Source organism: Schistocerca serialis, chromosome 9, assembly GCF_023864345.2.
Source record: "Schistocerca serialis cubense isolate TAMUIC-IGC-003099 chromosome 9, iqSchSeri2.2, whole genome shotgun sequence".
Lineage (NCBI taxonomy): Eukaryota > Metazoa > Arthropoda > Insecta > Orthoptera > Acrididae > Schistocerca > Schistocerca serialis.
In genome coordinates, this window is record NC_064646.1 from 445,754,790 (window position 1) to 445,774,046 (window position 19,257).

General features: G+C 42.7%; 1 protein-coding gene across 1 annotated transcript in view; it reads right to left on the minus strand.

The window, feature by feature from the left end:
- Positions 1-4,103: 4,103 nt before the first annotated feature.
- The window catches only part of LOC126419143 (fatty acyl-CoA reductase wat-like), a 166,725-nt gene continuing 151,571 nt past the window's right edge, over positions 4,104-19,257 (minus strand). Inside the window, 1 exon segment of the mRNA XM_050086253.1 lies at positions 4,104-4,456. Coding sequence (XP_049942210.1) covers positions 4,363-4,456 — 94 coding nt within the window. The 3' untranslated portion in view covers positions 4,104-4,362.

The window sequence follows — 19,257 nt, forward strand, 5'->3', positions numbered from 1 at the left end:
AGACCTGCTGAACCTTCTAAGTGTTCTGCCAATGAATCGCAGTCTTTGGTTTGCTCTACCCACAATATTATCTATGTGATCGTTCAAATGTAGGTTATTTGTAATTGTAATCCCTAAGTATTTAGTTGAATTTACAGCCTTCAGATTTGTGTGACTTATCGCGTAATCGAAATTTAGCAGATTTCTTTTAGTAATCATGTGAATAAATCCACACTTTTCGCACTATACAGATCTCTTATCTAAATCATTTTGCAAGTCGTCTTTATCATCTGATGACTTTACAAGACGGTAAATGACAGCATCATCTGCAAACAATCTGAGACGGCTACACAGATTGTCTCCTATGTCGTTAATGTAGATTTACTTCTGTTTTACTCGATGACTTTCCGTCTATTAGTACGAACTGTAATCTTTCTGAAAGAAAATCACGGATCCAGTCGCACAACTGAGGCGATACCCCGTAGGCACGCAGTTTGATTAGAAGACGCTTGTGAGGAACGGTGTCGAAAGCCTACTGGAAATCTAAAAATATGGAATCATTTGGACATCCGCTGTCGATAGCACTTATTACTTCATGAGTGTAAAGAGCTAGTTGTGTTTCACAAGAACGACATTTTCTGAATCCGTTCTGACTATGTGTGAATAAATCGTTTTCTTCGAGGTACTTCATAATGTTCGAATACAGTATATGTTCCAAAACCCTACTGCAAATCGACGTTAGTGATATAGGCCTGTAATTGAGCGGATTACTCCTACTTGCCTTTTAGGGTATTGGTGTGACTTGAGCAATTTTTCAGTCTTTAGGTACGGATGATTCTGTGAGCGAGTGGTTGTATATAATTGCTAAATATGGAGCTATTTTATCAGCATACTCTGAGAAGAACCTGATTGGTCTACAATCTGGACGGAGACCTTGCCTTTATTAAGTGATTTAAGCTGCTTTGTTCTTAGTGACGGAGATATCCCGGGTTATCAGCTGAATCAACGCGCCGTTCTGCGGTAATGTTTCGGCAGGTTTCCTACTCGTCGTCAGGCGAAGATCTTGTGATCTTCAGGCGAAGATCTTGTCGAAACGTTGCCGCAGAACTAGGCCGGTAACCCGAGAAAACATCGTCGTAGAGATTTCCATATACAACCTTTCTTGCCGTTCTATCATATTAAATTTAGTTATATACGTTCAGAAGCCTGAATTCAGTCTACATCGTTCGCTAGAGGAAGTGTTGGTGAGAAAGAAAGATTACTAGGCGAATTTCATTGATGAGACTTTCTCGGGTTATTTGCCGATTCGTAGCATCCCCTTTCTCACACTCGATATACTCGTGTGCATACTTCTTTGCATGAATGTAGTGGATCAGAATTTAGTTAACTGCTGCTTCAGAACGGCTAAGAATCGAATAATATTTCATCACACGATGCTGAAGTTCAACAATAGATGCAGGAAAGTAAGTATGCGTCATACAGCCTCTTTGGCAGAACAGGTGACACGAAATCTGCTAGAGTGAACATTTCTCGTTCCTCGTAGTCAGCGCACGCGACGAAAGCAGAGCAGTGGCACGAAAGTAAATAAAAGCAACGAAAACTACCCTTTCTCGATGTCACTTGTAAATGTAGACGGAGCATGACCTGCATATATTAATACCATGTTTCATGAAAATACTACAACAGCTGGAAAGGGTTCAAATGAATCGACAAGTGCGTGGAGATAAGGGGTGGAACGAAGGAATAAACGTAGCGAAGGACAAAACCATATAGAAAATATGTAAAACACTTTAATCTCTGTCAAGGATTATCAGTGTCGATGAACAAGAAGGAGAAGACTTGCTGAAGGAAAGAAGATACCATCAATCAGAAATCAGAACCAGTGACGTATATTTTCTTTGAACTAGCAATAAACTTCCTTAAACAGTATGTTTAGGGCGTGTCTTTTTGGAAAGCATGTGTAAAGTGAAAAACTAGAAAATATAAATCTAAAATATTATAGAGAACTGCCCTAGAGAAAACCGCTGACAAGCAGGGAGATTAAGTATAAGAGGGAGAGGTATTAAAGGGAGTGTATGCGGGGAACAAATGGGCTAAAAACTCTAGCAAGTACAAGTAACCAGTCCATGCGAGATGTGGATTTGAAATTAACTTGAGAATGACGGGAGTAGCAGATGGGGATATTGCAGCAGGCCAAGACTTTTATCACAATTTGCGAAAATTTAAGGTAACATAAAAAATAATGACGAGGTTGATCACTAAAACTGAAGAGTACTTGTAACATAAAACTGAAGAGCATCAAGAACGTTTCCAAAAAGGCATGCAGATTTTAACAGAAATTGGAGGAAAATGTAAAAACCTTTGATAAGTTTAAAGAAGATGAAACGAAATAAAAACGAAGTGTAAGGGATCATGATCATCTAATTGAAAAATTTAGATGTGCAGCAGACAGTTATTGTAACTTCGCCGCGCTGGATTAGCCGAGCGGTCTCAGGTGCTGCAGTCATGGACTGTGCGGCTGGTCCCGGCGGAGGTACGAGTCCTCCCTCGGGCATGGGTGTGTGTGTTTGTCCTTAGGATAATTTAGGTTAAATAGTGTGTAAGCTTAGGGACTGATGACCTTAGCAGTTAAGTCTCATAAGATTTCACACACATTTGAACATTTTTTTGCACTAATTTTTTGATCGCAGTTACTGAAAGCTTAAGAGAAGATGTAAGGTAGAAACAACATTTCTTTCGTGTATTTAACCACCGTATAAATGTACTCATAATTTTATAACTGTTTTTAATCTGTTTAAGAACATTTGTTATAAATTTGTTTTATCTGTACGCGTATGTGCCTAAAGGTGTAGATATCAATGAAGGTATATTACCATAAAATACGAATCTTTGAGAAGTCACTGTAATTTCTACATTTTGTAGCGAGAACCACCAACGCAGTCTTCGGTGACTTAAATATCATCTCTCAGCTGCCTGAATGAAATTAACATTATTACCGAATATCATCAAATATAATTATCATACATATTTTAATATGTGTGTCACATGTTTAAAACCTTATTGTGCGACCACTACATTTCGTAACATCACTTCTCATCTTCTTTCCGTATGTACTGTTTATCCTATCTCCGTACAACGATACACTCATGACAAACTCTTTTGAAAAAACTTTCTAACATTTAAATTTGTGTTAGATTTTAACAAATTTCTTTTCTTGCCGTTGTCAGTTAACATTTTATATCTTCTTTACTTCTTTCATCGCTATTTATTTGATAGCCGAAGTAGCAAAATTCATATACCGCTTTTGGTTACTGTTTTCATAATTTAGTTCTCTCAGAATCATTCAATTTAATTCGGCTACACTCCATTACTCTTCGTTTACTATTATACATGTTAACTTTATAATATCTTTTCAAGACACTGTCCATTCCGCTCATTTGACTCCTACGCCATTTGTCGTCTATTGCTAATTACAATATCGTTCAAAAGCCTTAAAATTCACCTTCTCTAGGAATTTCAATTCCTTTGCATAATTCCTTCATGGTTTCCTTTATTGCGTGCTTTTTAGATAGATTATATAACGTAAAGGATAGACTACAACCCTATCTCACTCCCTTCTGAGTTTCTGCCCCTATAACAAGTCTTTCGACCTGTACAACTGCAGCAAATGTTGTAGATGATCTCCTTTCTGTATTTTACCGCTGATAACTTCACAGTTTCGAAGCGTGTATTCCAGTCAACAATAAAAGTTGGGAAAATATCACTTGGGTGGCTTCTCAGTTCTGTCGCCAAATATGATCTCGACACTGATTTCACAAGTATTTTTTCCAGATTTCGCATCGAGAAACATTAACCTATTCTATACATTAACTGAAGAATAGGAAAAGGGAAGGTGACGAATATACGAAAGGAAATTGTAATGCAGAATTATTTTTAAAATCTCCAGGTTTGGGTCATAAACATCTGTGCATTTATTCACTTGACACTCTTCACAAGAAAAGACGTATAAGGTCTTATATCGCATCAAACAGACTGATTAATGTAACTACGTACAAAACATTTGAAACGGTCTAGCGGACATAACAATAAACAATAAGCAATTAAAGTTAGGATTTATGGTGACTTAATAGTGATAGAAGTAATCTTAATAATATAAGTACAAGAATAAATGTAAGAATACAAATAAAACTTTTATATAGCTACGGTAATTTACATTTAGAATAAAGAACTGCAACAATTAAAAAATGCTTTACACCAAATCACGTAAATATGTGAACTGATAATGGAAAGTGACAGTGCTGAGGTGATTCACGGGCTCTGTAGAAACGGCGCGCTTGCAGGATCTCACTAGGTTACTGGTGCAGCCGGACAGCCGCGTGGGAGTCACAGTCCTATGTGGGCGGCGAGAATCCGCCAGAGGACGAGCAGGAGCACCGCGCTCGCTATGGCGAGCAGTGTGTAGTGCAAAACGAGTAAGCTGAAACAGTCAAACATAACCACATGTAAATCATATTGACAAAGTCGAACAGTTCAGTCTGTATTGTCGATATTACTTTCTAATGGCTGGGTAACTAGTTAAAGAAGGTGGGTGATGCGTATCGAGCCTGTCAGTGATACACCCTTATCAATATTTCTGGTAAGCTCGTGGCGGTGCCTTGACTTAGAGCTCTCTGGGACGCTGCGAGGCTGCGTGCGCTGTTCCTGCAGTTATCACCATGATTTAAGGGGAGATAATGGGGAGCTCCTGTCTTCTGTATTGCATAGTAAATGAGTCGTGTTGAAGACGAGTGAAGTTGATGGCCCTCGTGTGAGTTGAATTGCTCATTCATTTACGTAATTTTTTTTTATTCGAATTTCTAGGGGAGGACCAGCTGTAATTTCAGAGTACTTTGAAGAATTTGAATGCACCTGTAACCATTGCATCGTCTTGTTGGTATTTCGCCATAAACTGCTCTTGCCACTTGCTTAAATGTGCGCCGTTCATCCAAAGCGGCCTGCAGCAACTAATAATATAAGGCAGATTTGATTTGGGTAGTTCATGGATGGTATAGATGCTAAACTGTTTTCTTATTTTAAATGATGTGTGATTGTTTTTAAGTTACTACAACATGTGTGGTAAGGTTTTCTCTGTCTTAGTGCTCTAAAACTTATACTCTCCTTATTCTACCTATGTAAAAGTAGTGGGACAACCGGTTACCACCAGCGATGAGCTTAATGGCCAACTCTTGGAGTAAATTTCTGAGCGAGGCCCTGACACACTTCGTTGGCCTAAAATATGGGTTGTAATCAAACCTGCATAATGGTGAGACTAAGTTTAAAACCATGGAACGGTACAGTGTTTTTTTCTAAGTACTGCTATCTGTAAAATAGATTTTGATATTACATTGGTTAATTTTGCCTTTGTTGTCTTCTGATGCTAAACTGTTTTATTATTTGTGCCTTTTGAAATAACTTTTTATTAAATTGTGTAATTTGATTGTGTTTCTTAAAGGTTTTGAGGCTAAAGCATCTTCATCAGTTTAGATAATTTTGATGTTAAATTATAAGCTACAATACATAGGGCTAAAAAAATTGGTCGTGAGTTGATGCTGAAATCAGTGGCGCTTTGAAGATTGATTTGGGTGTTACCCTATCAGATCTTTTATTCACACCTTTTTAATATTCATAGACAGTCTGATAATAATACCTGTTTGCTAAAGTGAATAATTAAATGTTCGCAGTGTGCCAGCATGTATCTTTCGTAAATTGTTGGTGGTAAATGAAAGTGTGAAATTTTGCTTAAGAGTGGGCCGGCTGACTTTATGTAACTCTTGTTTTGCTTGTTTTCAGGCGGTCATGGGAGCAAAAAATATTCTGAGCATAACTCATCTGAGAAAGGATTGCCTGTTATACAAGATCTGTAATGAACTGTTGGAGATGTGATGAGTTACGTCAGCGGTGGCAGGCAGCTTTAAGTCGTCACGTAAACAACAGCATGGGGACCTTTGAGGAGATAAGTAACACATGCTCCACGTGCTGCGGATTGCGCACTGAAGTGTAGGAGAGTGTCGCCACGTTAGTTGAAGCCTCCTCATCTCACACCCAGAGTTTTCGCTTACAATTACTCCTGGAATAAGTCACTAATCGGATTCCTTGTGTGTATCTGGTTGAAACCGATCCCAAGTTTTGCCAGACCTTCAGGCATTGCAAGAGGAAGTATTGTTCTTGGATTGACGGATTTCTTTTCATAATTAGCTAACAGGTAATGAAGTAATTAGAACTGACATCAGCAAAAATGAAATACAATCGAGGGGCTGAGTAAGAGCATAGCTGTGAGAAAAGAATTCAGTACGTTGCCAAAATTGCTGATGGTGATTATTCAGAATGTTTGGAAGTTATCTACTCAAAATATTACCCAAATTTTACTGTAAGTAACTATTACGATGCAGAAGGAGACTGATGTGTTGCAAATTCCCCGTCGCATCATTTTCCATTAAATGTCTGCCGATTAAGTGGGCTAAGGGTTGCAATTATGCACAGCAGTGGCTCGTTATTTTAGAAAATTTTAGCCCCTGTAGACGAAAGGATCTCACTGACCAGCATTTTTTCTGATTGCAAGCAGTGAATGAAATACTAGGGGAGTATGTTGAGAGTGTAAACAGGCAACGACGGCACTCTCCTAAGATACTTGCGAAGACGAGGCAATGCTTAATGTTTTAGAAAGGATACAACCGGAGGACTGGTTGAGTGTTTTATCAACTGCTAACCCGTACACATTTGCTGATTTTGACAAAATGGTTGTCCATCACTGCAGCGTCTCTATTTGACAGTATCTGGATGTTTAAATGCTACGTTCCATCGAACATGCATGCCTGTTCGAAGGAACGGACACTGCTGAAGATCAACAGCTGTATTAAATAAAACTGCGAATATCGTACCACAACACATATAATTTTTTTACAAGGGAAAAGGGAAACACATCAATGTTTATTTTGCACAGTTAGTTCCTTATGGGAAGAAAACATCAACACAATATACAATGATGAAAAGCAAAAGAAACGACTATCCTCCCAGCGCAACGAACGTCACTGCCGCATACCCAGGGCTGCATACAAGGGTATTTTTCTTTTACGGGGAAAAGGGAACCACATCAATGCTATTTTGCACAATTGGTTCCTTGTGGTAAGAAATCATCAATAACACATTGCACAATGATGATAAATAGAAAAAGATCACCCCCATTGCGTAACTAGCAAAAAGGTCGCACACCTGTGGCTGTATGCGAGTGGCTACAAGTGGATCCTCCTGTCCTGCAGACAACGTCTGGCCATGTCGTCGAAGACAAATGCCGTATGTTCCTGCCGCTGTTCGTGTGCCAAGTATTAAGTACTCGTTATGAAGTTATCTTCCCATGTCTGGCACGCCTCAGCTACGGGAAGGGTCCAAGAATACACTGCCCAAATTATTAGCATATTGTCGGTAGCACGAGTGGTGTTGAGGACGAGTGAAATGCTCCAGTAGAAAAGCCAAAAACCGAGAATACCCATTTCACCACTGTGGAACAAATCATATATCTACAATATTTTGATCCATGTCACAGTATTAGTCTTAGTATGTGAGGAAAACCTCTCGTCCAGTGGGGCAGCCAGTTTTCTTTTCGAGTGTCACTCCTCTGCAGAAGATCCACGTTCCATGCAACGTGTGTCTGTGATAGGCAGGCGACAGTGTTGACACAGTGTGTAGTCGGCCTCGTTAACGGCATGGAGGTAGTCGATCACCAGGCACCAGGTCGTCCGGGCGATTGAGTCGAGAAGGTGGTGGTGTACCGGACAAGCTGCCATAGTTAGACGTTATTCCATCACGTTCTAGTTATGTCCTCTCGTCGTCAAGCAGTAAACATCACACGCCTCGGGGCTCTGGTACACGAGAGATTGGAGTGTATGTAACTGAATTCAACGCAAAAAGTCTCGACGTCAGAAAGCAATGATGATATATGCATCACTGCAAGGGGAGGTAAAGAGGGAATTAGCTCGTCGACACATTAATCTGTGCCGACGTCTGGTCCACAACTTCAACACCATATTGACATTATAAGGCCACCGCTCGTACTTGGATGCTGATGAGACGTAGGTTGCCATCGCTGATGGTTGGGGTGAGTGTATCGTATCGAACTGTTAGTATCAGAATCACGCTCATGAAATAGCCAAAGACCGACATCAACCTGTGATCCATCATCTTCGGCATCGATAAAATTGTTATCAAGTGGGGTACTCCCGACGCCCTCGGACGCTTGTGCGTGTCGCATGAAGAAGCTGGGTGTATGTTAGCAACGCCTTCTGCCTGACGTAGCGTGCGAAGACAGTCCCAGATGTTTAAGTGTATCTTGTAGCTGAACTGGGTCTCACTCCCTTCCAGGTGTACACTGCCTACTATCCTTGGATTCCGTTAAATTCATACAGATGCCCACAGCACCTTCTTACCAGCCAGTCCATTCCAATATCCCTTTAACTTCGTCACACGATCACGTAAAGTTAGCAGATCGTTCATGTACACTCGGCGGATGAAGGCATGACTTCTCAACGCAAATCCCGTCAGCCAGCGACGCAGTCGATGTAACACCGGCTCGAGGGCATGGCGTACAGAATCATCGGTAACGCACCTCCGTGTTGTGTCGATCGGGCGATGGCAGATGGGCATGCCATGCGACCATTGATCATCACATGCGATGTAGCACCTTGGAGCAGATGCTTCATAATGCACATAAAGGCCAGGAGAAAGGCCATCTGCTGCAGTACCCCCTCGAGGTAGTCGTGACTCAATCCATTGAAGCAATGGTCGATATCCACCTACATCAAAGCTCTGTTCAGGCGACAAGCCTCTGCCAGAGTGATGACCTCTATAATCTCCAAGCACCATCTGTGTATTACTGTTACGACCCAGGCGCCTTTGGTCCACAGAAATAATTCGGAGTGGGACACACTGAATAAGGGAATAGTGAGAGGGTGATAATGGTTAACGCCCCTGACACACTATGGCTTGGGGATCGGGATAAGAAGGCCTTAGACGTAATCAGATGGTAGGTGGACGCTGGGAGTCATCAGTTCCTGTGTGTCGTTAGCCAGCGAGGAGCCATAAGATCTTTAAATGGGGTGGTAGAACTCTAGCTGCCCGGATGATTTGTTAGATGATCCTCTGAGAAGTATCTTCAGTGTCGTTGGTCGTGATTGGATCTATCAGAGGTGCCACTTCCTCCCCATTGAGAATCTCAGTCAATGGATGGAGAATGTCACCGACTGAGGTGGCGCAGGGGTTAGCACAATGGACTCGCATTCGGGAGGACAACCGTTGAAACCCTCATCCGGCCATCCTGATTTAGATTTTCCCGAGATTTTCCTACATCGGTTCAGGTAAATTCCGCGATGGTTCCTTTGAAAGGCACGGCCGACGTCCTTCCCATCCTTCCTTAATCCGAATGGGATCGATGACTTCACTGTTGGTCACCTCCCAAATTATCCAACCAACCAAGAGAACGTTGTCCGTCGCTGAGGTGTCATCATCCTTTGCTTCATATAACCGCCGGCAGTGTTCCACAAAGGCATTTGCAATATCCTTCTAGGCCGCAGGCGTCGACCACCCAGCATTTCGAAGGCGTACTTGGATGGTCAAAGCAGTTAAGACGGCCACCCGCGACAAGGTATCCGGGTTCAAGTGCTGGTCCAGCACAAATTCTCATTTGTTTCCAGTAAATTCTTTAATTTTTGCGGCACCATAATCCCAGTTTGGGAATGCATCTCAAGAAAATGGTTGTCGGCGTTGACCATATTCAATTCAGGGCTGAAAAGCGGGATTTTGGGGGCAGAGCAAAATGCGGAGATTGTTTAGAAGTGCTTGTTTTCACTATAGCAAGCTGTGTCATTTGTTAAAGGTTGCGAGGAGTCACAGGATCGGCATCCGAGATGTTGGAGCCGCCGAACGGTGGCAAGGAACAGTAGGTGCATTGCACCACTAAACGGCTGTCGTAATGTATACTATTTTGACAAAGTGCATCTCCTTTCTTTTTGCTTTGCCCTTTGTTCGGAACCGGTCTATAATTCGTTCGATTCTGGTAGTAATGTTTCTTTAATTGGTCACCGCTGGCATTGAAAGTATCGTCGGCTTGTGAATTCTCCTATGTTGCAGGCCGGTCTTGAAAACTGTGTCTCTGTTTCAGATGATCCTTTAAATATAGTAGGCGTATTTTAAACTAAGGATTAGTGACTTAATGTGGCTTTCAAAGTTTATTGTCCTCAAAGAGCTTACCACCAAAGTACAGTTGCGCTGTGTGTGCGTGTTTTTTTTATGTGTGCTACTCACTGTGTGTCGGATTATACGGAGAAAGGCCTTTTCTTTAATTTTCAGAACGAAAACAGACATAGAATCTGCAGTTGTGTTAAGGTTGCTGGTGCATATAGTGTCTGGGCAGGTGATACTAAATTTACTATCAGTCGCTTAGGCGAAATGGAGGTTACGCAGCTTTTACAGTCGCTAGATGAGTTTCCTGATGTTTCAGTTGACACGTTTGTGCAAAAATGAGCAACTATCTAATGACAATTTGCATCCCTCTTGGTAAACCATTATAGTCACGAACGGGTAACTGAATATTTCAATTTTACTGCCGACTTCACTGTCATGTAACACTTTTTGTAAGAAAACTTTTATATTTTTCACTGGTAACCATACGCGTTTATATAGGCACAACATGTTTCCATTGTTAAATTCTGCTTAAACATGAAATATTGCACCTGAAATTGATCCTTTTTGGTGAAATTACATTCTTACTCCATAAACGTGGTGCAAAATCTTCTACCAGTTTGCCTCATGTACTTACAGTCGCACTTTGGGTACTTAAACAATTAATCTTAATTTAGTTGAATAGTTGGTCATTCATGCCATATCAGCCACTTTCCGTTACTATTACGTATAAAGAACGTAGGAATAGTATTCGGATCCCTCAGCCATTTACACACTTAATCTGAAATATTCCCGTATTAGGAAATCCTCACCCTCTTCTTTACTGTCATTTGCCCATGAATATACTCGACCTTCTTAACTGCATAACCATTCCTATACTCTATAAACTTTATAGTGTCCCATTTCTCGTTAGTGTCTTATTTATAAAGTGGGACCTCATGCAATCCGTGAATCATAGATATGATGTCTGCCGGTTTGTTAGTTCTAGGATGTATGGACGAGTTATGTATTAATGTATCGGACGTGGTTGGTTTAAAGTAAACGTTGAAGCCAATACCATCGTCATGTACAGTAAGTGCCAGGTCCAGATAAGATAAAGCGCTACTCTGGTAATACTCAATAATAAAATTAATGTCGAGCCATAGGCTATTCAGGGCCTTGTTCATATCGGTAAATTGGTCTTTGTTCTCATAGTTAGTGATAATTATGTCATAAAAATATCTTCCATATACCACCATTTTGTCTCTGAATTTGGAACTTCCATCAAAGAATCCTTCCTGTACGTGGGACGTATATATATTGACTAATGTAGTTGCCAGGGGAGAGCCCATAACTGGGCCTTTATTCTACTGTCATATATCTTCACTAAACTTATAATAATTGTATTTCAACAAAGCAATAAGCAACTTCAAAATGTTAAGAATGCATTCATTTTCAAAAGTGCTAAATGCATGCAGGTTACTTTAAATGAAACCCATGATCTCATTTATGGGGTCCGGTCCCGGTAGCTGAGTGGTCAGCGTGACGGAATGTCAATCCTAAGGTCCCGGGTTCGATTCTCGGCTGGGTCGGAGATTTTCTTCGCTCAGGGACTGGGTGTTGTGTTGTCCTAAACATTATCATTTCGTCCACGTCGACGCGCAGGTCGCCTACGTGGCGTCAACTCGAAAGACCTGCACCAGGCGAACGGTCTACCCGACGGGAGGCCCTAGCCACACTACATTTCATTTATGGGAACAGTTGTTTGCATACTTTCAGTGTCAAAGAAAACTAACTTATGAATTGTAGCTACTTGTCAAACTTGTATAACCTTCCTCCAAATTTAACCCTGTTATGCTGAGGCTAAAAGTAATGTTGGTAAGGACACCATTAAGATATCCACGAGGCTCATGGTCTCAGCTACTCATCAAATTAACAAAAGGCCTATTTGGGAAACAATGCTTGTGAGTCTTCAAGACCCCTCTAACTGTGGCGATTCCTGGGTTCTTCGGCAACAGTCTTCTTTTAGCTCTTGCTCCAACACTAGATTTACACTTTTAAACATAGTTTGCAATTTTGCTAGGAAGCTATTAGTCGGATCAAGCTTAGCTCATTCAATAATATCACTATTAATAAAACATTGCATTATATCTTTGTAAAAAGCTTGTGTTTTATTTTTATCCACTCATACTGTAAGGGCTTCATAATCAACCGATGTTTAAATAACGCTTTTAATGATATTATGATTCCCTCTTCTTTGCCTGGCATGTTACCTTTATCATGTAACAGTTAACTTTATTAATCTTTACAGAAATCTTGTTTTTTTTTAACCAGTAAAGCCACTATACTGTGAACTTTTCCTTAGTAAATGGCTAGCTGCTGTTTAAAAAAGCTCTATATTTAATGCTGCAAGCTCCTGCTCAGTAAACTACGAGGGTTGGAAATGTAATAGTGGAAACTATTTATTTACAGCTCGTACAAAATAGATACGTGTTTCAAAGTTTTACTGACCTTCAAAGTAGTCACCAGCATTGTGTATAAGCCGTTGCCAGCGATGTGGCATTGATTGAGCATTGTCCATCAAAATGACGGACAGGTCCTGCAGAAAGTATCATCACATCTGTCTCTATGCTATTCAGTTTTAGAACACAACCTACGACTAACTTAGAGACAGAAGTGATGACACTTTCTTCAGGATCTGACCATCATTTTGAAGAACAATGCTCAAGGACTTACAGTGCAAGCTGTTACTGATTTGTTTGACTGATGGGCCTGCTAAGTGCTATACCACCTACTGCACTCCCCTGACTTAAGCCCTCGTGAGTTCAACTCGATTTCTAAACTGAAGGAAACACTTCACGGCATTCGCCTCAGAACTGCTACAAATTCGTCGGGCAATAGAGCGCGCCGTTCGAACTCTCAACACAACTGGCACTGCTAAGAGTATCCTACGACTGCCACATCGCTGGCAACGGGTTATACACAATGCTGATGACTGGTTTGAAGGTCAGTAAAACTTTGAAACTGTGGTGCCACCGCCAGACACCACACTTGCTAGGTGGTAGCCTTTAAATCGGCCGCGGTCCATTAGTATACGCAAGAACCGCGTGTCGCCACTGTCAGTAATTGCAGACCGAGCGCCACCACACGGCAGGTCTAGAGAGACGTCCTGGCACTCGCCCCAGTTGTACAGCCGACTTTGCTAGCGAAGCTACACTGACCGATACGCTCCCATTTGCCGAGACGATAGTTAGCATAGCCTTCAGCTAAGTCATTGGCTACGACCTAGCAAGGCGCCATAGCTTTGACAATTAATATTGTGAAGCATGTATCATCAAGAGCGATGTTCTACAAATGTGGATTAAAGTTAAGTATTACAGCAACTGCGTCCATTTTCTAAGTTCTCATTTCCTTTTAACTGTTCCAGACCTCACGCCAATCTGCGTGAGCTTAACGCGTGCCTTTCGGCTTCCTCTCGTTGTGACTTGGCTGTCGTGCTGAGTCACAACATATTTGGCGACTCGGATACAAACGGTCTCCTTTATATATAACTGATTTACTTGTGTCATGGCTTCGCCACAATCTCCAGATGTACTGTCCGAATTTTATCGCTTGCAGAATCGGCAGACGCAGGCCTTATTGGATGCCCTTGGACAGCTCGTCCAGGGTCAACGTGCAATGCAGTACGATGCGGCAGCCGCCGCTCCACCGCTACCGCAGCCACAACACGCAGTTGCACCACCTTTTCGTCATTTCGATGCGGCACTGGAAAGCTGGACGGAGTGGTCACGCCAATTTGGATTCCATCTCGCCGCCTACAGAATTCAAGGTAACGAGCGGCAGCCTTTTTTGTTGGCATGTGTAGGTGTGTCCACCTACCGTGTGATAGTGAAATTGTTTCCCCGCCGCGATGTAGCAACTCTGTCCTACGAAGAAATTTTGTCTGCATTAGATGCATATTTCAAGGAATCAGTCAATGTAGTTGCAAAAAGGTATACGTTCTTTCGTACAAAACATACAGCCAGTCAAACTAATAGGGAGTGGGTTGCAACTTTGCAAGGCCTTACAAGGGATTGTGCTTTTGAGTGTGAATGTGGACTCCCTTATTCAGATACTATGGTACGTGATGCAATTGCACAGAACGTTTCTGATGTTCGTATACGGGAGCAGATTTTGAAACTAGTCAATCCCTCCCTTGAACAAGTGATGGACATATTGGATAGGCAAGACACACTTGCCTTTGCTCAGGAATCATTTGCAACTTCGCCAGCTGTGTGTCATGTTAACCGGCCCGCCGGGCGAGCTGCACGGAACTGTAAACAGCCCTCGCGCTCGTCCGCGCAGCTGCCGCCAAGCTCTCAACCACGTGTCCCGCGGCAGCAAGCAAATGCAGTACGAAAGTCATGCCTGCGGTGTGCTACTAGACATTCGCGTGAAAATTGCCCATCACGCCAAGCTATTTGCTTCTTCTGTAATAAAAAATGACATTGGGGTATAGTGCAAACGAAACAACTTGCTCGTCAGCACTGTACTTGGTTCGGAATCGATGCTGCGATTACGAATATGTGCTCTTCTTTGCATGGCCGAAATCCACTTCCCCTTGGCAACGATTACACATAGATTTTGCTGGTCCATTCTGGAATGCTCGATGGTTGGTTGTCGTCGATTCATTCAGTAATTTTCCTTTTTTTGTCCGGATGTCTTCCACGACGTCATCTGCCACCATCCAAGCGTTATCCGCTATCTTTTGTATTGAAGGTCGTCCACAGACTATTGTTTCCGACAATGGCCCACAATTCACGTCCGCAGAATTTCAGTCATTCTGCAAGGCCAATGGTATTCAACACCTGACATCCGCGCCGTTTTCGCCTCAGTCAAACGGTGCCGCTGAACGATTGGTCCGGACTTTCAAGTCTCAGATGTTGAAGTTGAAAGAGTCGCATTCTCGGGAGGACGCGTTATTGCTCTTCTTGTCCTCGTATCGCTCTCAGCCCCGAGATGGTCGCTCGCCAGCTGAGTTGCTCCATGGTCGTCCTCATCGAACCTTGATGTCTTTGCTGCATCCGCCGCATCAGATTCCTGTGCAGCGGCAGACACCTGCTTTTGTTCCAGGCGACGTTGTATATTATCGCAACTATCGCGGTTCACGGCGTTGGCTCGCAGGGCGCATTCTTCGCTGCCTCGGCCGCGCTATGTATCTGGTTTTGGGGGCCACTGGTGAGGTGCGTCGGCATCTCAATCAGCTGCGCCTCTGTCGTCGCACGGGTTCTGCCGCTCCCCGTCTGCTTTAAGCGACGGTGCCGTCCGGTCAGCGCCCTGGGGACCCACCTACTGGCTCGCCTCATCCCCAGGTGTTACCGACGCTGCCTTCCATTTTGCCCCATGGCGACGCGCCGCCGCCGCCGCCGCCGCCGCCGCGGCCGCCGCCTGTTCTCCCGCCGGCGACGCCCGCAGTGGACGCTTCGCTGCAGCCGCCAAGCGCCTCCCTGGGTCACGCACCGCCGATCGCTTCCCGTGACCAGCTGTCCTCCGCCTTGGAACTCTTGCCGGCTCCGGACCTGATGTCGTCTTCGCCCGTCGGCTGCCCCACCCCGATGGAGGTCGAATCTTCGGCCCCTCCTGTCTCTTTACGGGCGCATACACCGCATGTTGACGTGCACCCTGGACTAGGTTTTCAGGCGTTTCCTAGCTCCCCTCGGACCGAATGGCCGGGTGCGGGTGGCACAGCCTCGCCTGTTGTTAGGCTCCCCACTTCGTCTCATACGTCAACATGGGGTCCTCCCCACGGCGGGCGGAAGCCTTATAACACAACCGTACGCCGATTTGCGGGGGAGGAATGTGGTGTCACCGCCAGACACCGCACTTGCTAGGTGGTAGCCTTTAAATCGGCCGCGGTCCATTAGTATACGCCGGACCCGCGTGTCGCCACTGTCAGTAATTGCAGACCGAGCGCCACCACACGGCAGGTCTAGAGAGACGTCCTGGCACTCGCCCCAGTTGTACAGCGACTTTGCTAGCGAAGCTACACTGACCGATACGCTCTCATTTGCCGAGACGATAGTTAGCATAGCCTTCAGCTAAGTCATTGGCTACGACCTAGCAAGGCGCCATAGCTTTGATAGTTAATATTGTGAAGCATGTATCATCAAGAGCGATGTTCTACAAATGTGGATTAAAGTTAGGTATTACAGCAACTGCGTCCATTTTCTAAGTTCTCATTTCCTTTTAACTGTTCCAGACCTCACGCCAATCTGCGTGAGCTTAACGCGTGCCTTTCGGCTTCCTCTCGTTGTGACTTGGCTGTCGTGCCAAGTCACAACAGAAACAAATATCTATTTTGCACGAGCTGAAAATAAATAGTTTCCACCATTAAAGTTCCAACCCTCTTATCTATTAGCATTGTTCTGTAACCATGAGACAATATTGAATAGAGATTTACGAGGAGCCCCCACCCCATCAAGCCGCAGTTTTAGTATTCAAGTCTGTCGTTAATTCCTGTAATTTGCATTCATGCCTGTTACCAATATTTTATTTCTCGATTTCAAGATGTAGGTGAGATGAAAAAGTTCGGTAGCATTCCTTAAAACGGGAATATTTCGGAGAAATTGACTGACTGAGGGAACTAAATATTATCCCTGCTGTTTGAGTAAAATGATCCGCACTGGCTGAATAACCTTTTGGGCGACTTCTAATGAAAACTACTTCACACACACAGTGCGGACCATTTCATTCAAAATGTGGAAATTTAGCTGCGGTTGCTCGCAAGTGAAAATAACATATTATTCATGCTTTCTTTAAACCTAATAGTAATGGACAGGGCTGATAAGTCCTGAATATAAGGCTTGTCAACCATTTAACAAAACGGGGCTTTATTGTATTAAGTGGGTGCATTATGTGAGGCAAACTGGTGGAAGTTTTCACACCAGGTTCAAGGAGCTTTGCACCTGTCAGTCAACCCAAAAGGGCATTATCCATGCGTCTTGCACTTTCTGATCACAGACTGGGTAATTTCGTGGACGAGCTCTCAGTATAACATGTCTATCCTAAGGGCGTGACTCCGAACATCCTAGAAGAGATGGAGATTTTCAAAGGAAGAACTAGTAATCCTCCCATTTCTTTCAACGGACAGGTATAACGCAAATATATTAATATTTTGAAACTTTTTTCCAGTGCTTGCAATAGTTAATCATTTTTGATGTACCTAACTTGCTCTTGTCCTTGTTCCTAGTGTTCTTTAGCCATTTTTATGTTTGTTCGCCTTAATTGTCTAGTTGATGGGCTACCAGTTCGGTTACTGAACTCATTTTATCCAGCATTACATGTACTTTTGTCGATGTCTGCATTTTCATTGTTTCTTGCCTGTATCTTACTGTCACAATTTCTTTTTATTATAGCATTTTTTTTATTTCCTTGCCATATGCACCTCGCACAGTGGAGTGGTTTGACATTAGATGTGACCTGTCTAAGTTTTTGCGTCCGTTGACTGTAATGGTTTTACCTCATATTTTTTATACTTTTGCCAGTTACTTCGCACTTGGTTCACTACTATTTTTTTGGAGAGTTTATCTCTTCTACATGTACTGTTAGCTACAGCTACTAATTACTATTTGCGTCGGTTTTAACTTTATGTTAGTTTCTCTTTTGCGCGGGTGGGACGCTCATCACGCCGTGTTTACTTCAGTGCAGCTTGTTGCAGAGTCGCGCAATTCTCATTCCGTTGGTAGACGGGCCACATTGCCTCTTTCCACGAGAAATTGATTAATGGCTGGCGCTGCGGTCTCGTCGTTTGTCAGGCGTTTAGTTGCTTAGTTGCGTATGTTTTAATAGTGTTTTCGTTTGCTACAGGTACATGAATTTGCGTGCTGCAGACTTGACGTCGGTTGGTCTTTCGTAGGATCAGTTTTATCCTTACTTTGCAGCTCCTGGCCTTTCATATAGTCTCCGATCCGGCTCTGTAAGGCTTAACTAGCCTCTAGCCCTAGTCGGCGCTTGCAACATACACTTAACTTACCTCACTCACATTTGAGAGGTGGTTTTAGCGTGACAGCTTATCTAGGCCTTTAAGTTTAACTTGGATTCGTACACTTTCTACTGATATGCTCATTATTTTGCATTTTTGACTCTTTTCTTCTGTATTATTAGTAGCATTTTATGGGTCTTAATGTGAGAGACACACAGTTTCCTTCTTAATTTACGGTTGCACCTCAAGACGGCTCTACGACCCCGAAACGGTTTTGTATAATGTTTCAGCAATAATCATTTTGCACAACTGTAGCGGATGTTTCAATTCTGGGCAATTTACGTGTCAACTGTGAATGTTTTGCTAACAGAAATGTGAGAGACCCCAGTTCGTCAGTTACAGAACTTTGATACCGAAAAAGAGCTTGGTTATCACGATTAAGATAGAGGGACGAGATAGTATGTGTGCAAGAAGAAAATTCTGTTCATATAATAAGTTCAAAACCAGTTACGATACTTATAAATTGTTGCTCAGACGCATATGAATGTTACACTCAATTAAGGTGATACTGTGGTTACGAGATGTTGAAAGTCTGTGCCCTATGTTCCTTTCTAAAGATCGGATAAGAATGTGGAAAACTAATGATATGCTGCTGAATAACAATATCATAATTATTACTCGTTTTACAGAAATACTTAACATTCAATGAACTGCTCCACGTGACCACTTTTAGTGGTTACTTAGTGGTGATTTATTTCACGAGACTTGTTCAATCACTAAGCGACATTTTATACTATTCGCTGACTATGAACACATGTGTGGTTGTGGAAGCACTTCTGAAGAATGCTTTCAAGTAAGAGTAGCAGCATATTTACTTTATTTGTTATTTGAATACTTACGAGGTGCTGAAAACGCTATACTCCGCGAGTAACGTAATGTGTGTGGCTGATAGTAACTATCCCAGTTACGCTTTACTCCGGTCCTTCCTTTCATTGAAATCATACCACAGTAACATGACAAAATATAATTATTTCAACTATTTCTTAGTAACTGTTGCAAAAAAATATGACGACCTCAGCGGGTTATTACTAGCTGCCTTCATACGTGCAGAACACTGCAGTTGCAAGCAA